Here is an 8,329-nt window from a genome sequence, read left to right on the forward strand (position 1 = left end):
CAAATTCCAGGTGTCACACACATACAGGTAAGGCCTGCTCTCAGAGTTACACTGATGCTGTTTTGATGACAAGACAGAACTTCATTTCGAAGCATGACTGGATTAGGAGCAGGTTCTGTCTTCGAATTTTCTTTAAAACAGTTACTCAAAGCACACCTGTTGTTATGTGAAGCTTCCAGAAGGTTTCTGATGATAAAAATGAACCCTTATACTCAAAAAGGTTTGGAGACACTAGGCTAGAGGAATTTAAAGGGGGAAAAGTTATAGGAACTGGGAAGAGGAATGGAATTCAAAATGTAACATGTGAAAACACTTCATGTTTGCAAGGGTACACCTTAGAAGACGCAATGGAGTTCAGCTTCCATGCCGGGCACCACTGATGTGGGAAGCGGAAGACTGTCGTAGTTAAGCCCCCTGACATCAGAACCACCCAGTGATGGATTCAGACCCAAGGCTTCTGGTTCCCTTGTCTGCAATACCAGACAAATCGGTGAATCTCTCCTAGCCCCTAAAAAGAAGATGAAGCACCTACCCTAGAAGTAATTCAAAGAAGCAACAAGACGCTCCACACAGTAGCGTCTGGCACTGTGTAAGTGCTCAGTAAACAGCGACTGTTCGTCTTGCAGCCTCTGCTGCCCAACAGAGACTGCTGCTGGCACACAGGAGACCGAGCCTAATTCTGCATGCAGGGGAAACCTGATGAGCCCCCTGAGGCCTTCCAAGATTCATTTTCCTGCAGTGGATGAACCCAGGAAACTTTGCTGCAGTCCCAGTAACATCCAAAGGCCTTTAACCCCAATTGCCTGGCAATCCTTGGGATGTGAGTTCCCAGAGGGCTGCTGGTACTTCACCTGACATGACCCCTCTCCTTTTGAATAGGCTCCATAGAGAATCGCAGAACCTCCCGGTACTTGGATGGTCACAGAATCCAAAGGCCTATACACAGAATCCAAGGGTCTGGGTATGTCCACATAGCCACCTCACAGTGCCCCCAGCCTGTGTTAAGCCAGCTCTGACAATAATCCACCACTTCCCTAAGCACATCACAGAACTCTCACCTTCCCCACCCTAGGCTTGCCTCCAAAAGCCACACAGAGCAAATCTAATCCAGAGGGTACAACACCACCACAAATACTGAAAACCAGTGCTATGTAATGCTACCCCAAGGCCCTTCCCATTTTCTCAAGCCCAGACACCCTGACGATACCCACAGACACAGCTCGACATCTGCCTGTGCCCCATCCCATGGCAGAGAGGGAAAACTGTGCAATAATTTGCTGACTATTCCTTCCAGCTCTGTTCCCCTCATGCCAGAGACAACGGAAGAAGAGCCTGCCTGCCTGACTACAGAACTTATTCTGAAAACCTGGATGACAGAATATACTTAAGAAAGCCATCTCATATTCTTAAGAATTCTCAACTGTTTTCAAATAAGGCACGGGGAGAACTGTTCCATTTGGACTTGAGACCTGCGGCACCATCAGGCCATCCTGACTGCCGAGCCCACATGCCACAGCACCCCAGCCCAGCTCGTTCATGACCATGCTCTATCTGCCCTCCTCCCTATGAGGCACCAGGGCCCTTGGGCACAGGGGCTGGGCATCTTCAGGTCTGTACCCTCCACACCCAGCACACGAGCACTTGCTAATCAGTTAGTGACTGAAATGTAACTGCAGTGCCTCCCAAGGCATGGAATGTATTCAGAGAAGACCTTTAAATACAGCATGCAGAATTATCGGTATGTCTTTCTTACTCAGGAAATGCTTCCCGGTTCAGAGAATCCCTGTGGCAAATCCACACCCTGCTCTGAGAGTGAAAAGCAGCTGTTTTGGAAGGTGCTCCAAGCATGGGTGCTAGCGAGACCACACTGGAATGAAATGTGCTGCCTCTCCTGTACTCACTGGGCCACAAACTCGGCCACCCATTCTGACAACCAGCTCCTGGTCCCCAAAGGGACCAGGCAGACGCGGAACAGCCTACCACTAGGAATACAAAGGAAAAGCACAATGTGCAGTGACAAAGCACCCAGTTTCCAGAAAGAGATGATAGTGGGGGAGTGGCCAGGGGACCCCTCCCACTGGACTGGAGTCACCTGGAGTCAGTCTGGTTAAACTGGAGCTCCATCTGAGAAGATGCTCGCAGACCCCAAAATCAAGAAAAGGCAAGCCAGGTGTCCTCCTTCACCTAAGAGAGCTTGGCGCCCTTAAGGTACATGTCCTATCTTACACAGCTGCCCAGGGGCTGACGTGACCATGGTGCCTTTTTACATCTGTATCCAGAACAAAGCCCCTGCCCACACGCTGGTCTTGGACAGTCCTCCAGGGCTCTGGGACCTCCAACCAGGACAACATATTCTGAGGACCACCCAGAAACCTCAGTGAGGACAGACTGTAAAGTCCACTTTCTCCTGAGGGACAGAATGAGTCAAAGACAAGGACATACACCTGTGTCACAGGTGACACTTGCTACCTTTCTATTTCCCGAAGTCAGAGAACACCACGCTGCTCCTCTCCTGTGTCCTGGCCACAATATACAGAGTAAAGACAGGAGAGTCCCTGAATCTGGGCAATTGTGGATCAGGTGGCATTTACATGTTTGGGTTTAGGATCCTCTACTATTTTGGATAGGTTCAGAATCAAGAGTCCTTCATTTTGCAATTTACACCATTCTGCTTTTCTGCAGAATAAATGGCATTTTAAGTTAATAACAAAAGTGCTGTAATGTTGAAGTAGAGAGCAAACTGGTCACACAGATTCATGAAAAGTTCCACATCGGTTGCTAGTTGCCACACCGTGGTCTGGCCCAGGTTTCTGTCTGTGACAGAGACCTTAAGATGTTCATGGGACAGGCTATCTCATATCACCACCCTGTTAGATCTAACATAGGTAAATCCAGCCCCAAGCTGTAATCTCACATACACTTGTAGGGGACATTACAGGATCCTCACAAGTTTTCTTACCAGCTCAAAAATACTGCCCCCTCGTGCCTCTTCTGGAGCCATCTCTCCAACTTTCAAGGCAGCGTGGTGGCGTTCAGAGTTGGAAGGACTCTAAGGACTGTCACTTAATGACTCTGCGTAAGTCCCTAACTTTGGTTCCACCACCTCCCATTAAGTCAGTAAGAAATAAAAGCATTTTGTCCTCTGCTTACCCCTGGAGACACCCACTGAGCAGCACCTATTACCTGATGCTGCTGGCTTCTGCACCTGCAAAAAGGGAGACTGGCTCCCCCACTCACAAGGCTTTTGGGAAGAAGCAGAACTCTCTGACAGGGTGCCACACAAACTAACAAAGCATGAACCTTGGTTTAGAATTTTGTTAGTTGAGAAACTTCACACAATGTACCTTGCAAAGATACATTAAAAAAAAAAACCCCTTCTAGAACAATTGACATTAGGCTCTGCTGTCCCTTCAAGGATCTGAACTTAGATCTGGAAGGAGCTTTATGGGGTGCACATACCAGTTCCCAATCCCACCTTGTGGACGAGAAATCTGCAGGCAAGCCAAGGTAAGCAACATCCAACCTTCCAATTCTTAGGTGGGAAAATGATCTTTCTTGCTGTGTCTCTCTGCAGAGTGCCTCGGTCACCTCTCCCTTGGTCTCTGTTGCCTGAAGAGCTATGAGAAAGAAAGCAGCTCCCAAGGACATTTCCCGCTCAGAGCCTGGCAGCTGGAGGCACTGACACACGCGGCCAGGGCTAGTTCAAGTCCCCCTTTGCTGCAGGACCTCCTCAGGCCTCTCCCTGGTCTGAACACAGGGCATTCACCTGCAGCTAGCAAGCCCTGCCCTGTGCTGTTATTTTACTTGCCATGAGGATGCAGTACACCATCTACTATCCGTCGGACCTTTCCTCTAAAAGCTAAGTTTGTTAATCATCACTTAACATCTGTGTTCCTCACAGTTCTACTGAGTAGCGTCTCAAGCCACCTGTGATTCTTTCACTCTCCAAAGTTCTGTATTAGAATATTCCACAACTGAACTTTTGGGCATAAAGCGGTCACAAAGGCTTCTTGGTAAAATGGGGCTCAAATGTAGCTCCTCAGGCACAGGTCCAAGACAGATGCTAGGGTTCAGTCAGCTTAAGCAGCAGGTAGAAAGTGTGCCTAATGCTTCTACTCTAGAGGGAGAAGACAAGACATGAAACATCCCCAAGAAGCTTGCGTGCTGCACAGGAAGATAAAGCTCATACCTCCACAAAACGAGTGTCCCAGGCAGATGGGAACCGAATCACCTGCTGAGGAGACTGCTCACTACGACTGCTGTGCGAGAGTAAGACACAGTCCTTCACTTTACCCACAATGCAGCGAGAGTAAGCTGTAACAATCACGCACACACTGCGCTTCGGAGAGATTTTCAACACCCTGGGCTGAAAGGGTGCATGACGAAAAGAAAAGCTCCGACTGCTCTGAAAAACTGTTAGTAGCCTTTTCAAAAGGAGAGTAGAGGATTTACTTTATTACTGAATTGGCAGAAATTATTAACTCTGAGCCTGCTGCTATAGGAATTCAAATGCATACTCCAGGGGCTAAAAGTGAGAGCACAGAAACAACTTTCCTCCTAAGAATTCCTTTGTCAAGGAGATGGTTGGTAAACACGACTTCGTCACTTCCCTAACTTCCCAGATACTTGTGGATATTAGGTCAGTTCCTGACACTGATTTTGCAAGCAATAGCTAAGTTTGTTAACCATAATTGCATGCCCATAAAGGTAAGCATTACATGACACAATTCTCTGCCGCTTCTCTCAGAAGAGGTTTAATTTTAGTGTTGGCTCTTCAACACTGTCCCCGTTTTTTTTTTTTTCATGAGCATCTTAAATATGTGTCAACTAAATATCCAGTAGTGGAGTTCATCATTGGACAGAGCAGAGAGGAGAGAGCGGCACGCCGGCAGCACCTGTGCTGGAGCCACCTGCTCTCACCTGAGCCCACACTGATCTGAGAGAAACTGCAGACTCATTGACATTCCCCGACTCTCATCACCACCTCCGCCAGCAACCCTGTCCACCGTGGCTCTGTGTTTCTGCATGGTGTTTGCTCAAAGCGAATGGTCCTGTCAAATGGCCCCTAACAGCGCTCAGAGGGTCAATCACAAAGGAGGCACTTTCCTCATTGCTCATAGTCAAGATGATAACTTCCCAAATCCATCCACCCCATGTTAGTAGGACTCTGCCCAAGATCATCACCAAAGTCCCCGAAAATAAGCGGTATGAAATGCAAATTCCATGCCAGGTAACATAACCAGGGACCTATATAGCATTTCCGCATGTGCTAAGACACACAAAACTAAGATTTGTTCCGTCCTCCTTTCTTCTGCCTCAAGGAACCCTTTAGATTAGAGCCTTACACAATACTGGAAACCGTGAGGTCACTGGAGTGACCTAATCTACAACACTGTGATCGCCTGTCAAAGTGCCGCCTGATCCCAAAGCTCTCTGAGGTGGCATTAAGGATCAGTGCTAATATCTCAGCAACCTCTCAGACTCTCCAGAAAGAAAGCGAGTGCGTGAAATTAAAAAAATTACCTTCTGGCTCCATAAAAGATGCACAAGTCACCAAGGCTATTTTTTTCATATCACTAGTTTTATCCTCTAATATTTCAGTCTTAAAATTGCAGTGGCACCAGTTACTGCAAAAAGGACATTCTAGAAGGTTTTATATAGCTTGTGCCCACTCCACCCCCAAAGTCGTAACAAAAATGTACAATATAACATTTGTTAAAAACAATTACCATCAAGTCAATGTTAATGGGACCTGAATACCAGGGATAAGAGAAGCACTTGTATCACAGCAACCAGAGCCTTCGAAAAAACTCATAACCCTTCAATCTTAACCAAAAATTGTATAAGTCCATGTGAATTATTCCCAAAACATCATCAGAGTGAAGCATATTGCTAAGAGTAATCAGCCAAGCTCATGTAAAAATGAAAGCAAAAACCCCTACGGTGAGAGAAACCTGAGTTACCTGACCAAGCCAAAGATGATACTTTTCTTCCATTCACAGCATATTAAAAAGTGATCTCAATGGCCACTTCCTGGAAGGCAGGGCCTCCCCTCATACCTGGATGCTACTGCATTTTCCTACCGCCCTGCTCCTGCCGCGGGAAGAATGACCCCTACTGCCAAGAAACTCTTGGAGAAAATATGAGAATAGATCAGTCTTCCTACCCACCCCCCACTCCCGCAACAACACACACACACACACACACACACACACACACACACACGGAAGGGGAGGGGGCGGTCCCTCCGCAAACAGCCTCAGCAAAGGGGCACCCGAGGAAGCGACACCCTGGAGTTAACCCTGACAGTCTGGGTCAAAAACCACCAGGCTGAGACCCCCAGGTGAGGGAAAGAGCCTACTGAAACAGAACTCTTGGGTAAACGGGAGAGAAAAGTCCTCTTTAATTCACTGCCTAAAAAATGGAGCTCTGGCTTGGTCAGAGACGCAATGGGTACTGAGGCCCAGAAAGGCAACAGGAAGGATCCCACCCTCCCCGAGATCATCTGTCGTCGGCAGCGACCCCAAGAGGGTTTTGGCAAAGGCGTGTCTAGTCACAGAAGGGAGACAGACTCTCCACGTACCCTGGGTACCCGGCCAGGAGCAAAACAGACTGGGGGTTCTCTCCGAAGCCAGGAAGGTGCTTCCAGCCGAGAGGAGGGGAAACAAGGACTTCCCTGATCACCCAGAAGGCCAAAACATGGGAGACACAGGTTCCCCGAGTCATACCCCGGACACCAGTTGCTTCACAGCCCTTCTCCCTCCCCTCCCCGCTCCGGGAGGGCTTTCCGGGGGTCTCGGGTCCCGGAGGGAGGGCGAGGCAGGGAAGCTTCGTCCAGAGCAGTGAGAGTCGTAGAGCTGGAGCAGAAAGGGAGGAAAAACTCTAGCCTCAGCCCCCCGTCTGCTTCCTCCGCCCAGGCCGCACGGAAGCCTCGGCCTCACGTACCGAGCGCTGCCGGGCTGCCCGACCTGCCCCCGGCCCGGGCCCGAGAAGTGAGAGGCAGGGATGGCAGCGGCCCTCAAGGGGAGGTGGGCGCCAGACGGGTCCCCCGAAGCCCGGTGGGCGAGGGGTGCAGGAGAGGGGGAGGGTCCCGGGCCCATGCGGCCTCCGTCCCAGCTCGCGCGGCGGGTACTTACGTTGCTCTGGGGGTCGATGGCCTGCAGCAGCCGGTCCCTGATCTGCTGCGGAGACGCCGGAGCCGCTGTCATTGCCTGGGCGAGGCGGGGGGTTGCGGCCGGGCCAGCGGGCGGGCGGGCTGAGGCGGGGGACGGGGGTCACTCACTCGCCGGCCTCCGGGAGCCGGAGCCGCATGTTCCCCGCGGCGCCGGGGGGTTGGAGGCGCGCGGGGTGGCGGAGAGGGGAGCCGGGGCCGAGTCTCGGTCCCGGGCCGCCGCCGCCACCGAAGGAGGAGGAGGAGCCGCTGGAGCCGCCGCCGCTCGCTGCCGCCGCCTCGAGAACCAAACTCCACTGAGCTGCCCCCGCGCGGAGTACTCTGGGTAGTCCGCGCCGCACGCAGCGTCGGCGCCACGCTGAGGAGGTTGGGAGATGGGGCGGGCGGAGACGCCAGGCCTGGGCGGGGCTGCCCGTGCGCCACGCCCCGCGCCTCCGCGCACGCGCGCGCAGGCGCACTCGCCCACCCGTGACGCCCCGCCCCGCCGCCCGGCCTAGGCAGCCGTTGGGAGGAGGTTGGGCGGGGCAACGGACCCCGCCCGGGTCACGGGGCGGGGCTTTCTGACGGAAGCGCGCGCGCAAAGAGTCCTTGAACCCGGACGCTCGCGGCTGCTACTTCAGAGCGGGGAGGGCGGCGGGAAAATCCTTCCTCTGGGAGAGCCTTCCCGGCGCGTGACTGGGGGACGGGAGTCGCAGGCTGAGCAGCTGTCGAGTTTTTTGAGGGCGAGGGAACCAGACGTCCAAGTTGTGATTCTGCGCGCAGAAGGGTCATCGGAGTCCGGGGGTGCCGCCGCGGCCGCCCCCGCCCCTCAGAGGGTGTGGGAATGGGTGTGGTGGCGGGGCGGGGGTCTGCACCGCCACGCGCGACCCCGATCGCGAAAACGTGAGGCGGCAAAGCGCCTCTGGCAGAAGCCGCCCGCCGTAGCTGGGAACGCCGGAAAGCCGGAGGTTGCAAATCTGCGTCTACGCCGCGGCTTCTCCACCTCGGCACCACTGGCATTTGGGCGGGATCGCTCTGTCGTCGGGCGGGTCTCCCAATCTGTCGGAAGTTGAGCGGCATCTCTGGCCTCCGAAGCGCCCCCTCCCCCAGTCTGCAGCCATTGCCGCCGTCCCTTGTGGGGGCACAGTCTCTCCGCCCCCTCTACCGGCAGAGAACCCC

At 52.7% G+C, this 8,329-nt stretch overlaps 1 protein-coding gene across 1 annotated transcript in view; it reads right to left on the reverse strand.

Moving 5' to 3' along the window:
• The window catches only part of MED26 (mediator complex subunit 26), a 54,046-nt gene extending 46,461 nt beyond the window's left edge, over positions 1-7,585 (reverse strand). The window contains exon 1 of the mRNA XM_055239166.2: positions 7,137-7,585. Within this exon, the coding sequence (XP_055095141.1) occupies positions 7,137-7,208 (72 nt within the window). The 5' untranslated portion in view covers positions 7,209-7,585. The remainder of the gene's footprint in view (positions 1-7,136) is intronic.
• Between the last annotated feature and the right edge of the window lie 744 nt (positions 7,586-8,329).

Source organism: Symphalangus syndactylus, chromosome 13 (assembly GCF_028878055.3).
Source record: "Symphalangus syndactylus isolate Jambi chromosome 13, NHGRI_mSymSyn1-v2.1_pri, whole genome shotgun sequence".
NCBI classification, from domain to species: domain Eukaryota; kingdom Metazoa; phylum Chordata; class Mammalia; order Primates; family Hylobatidae; genus Symphalangus; species Symphalangus syndactylus.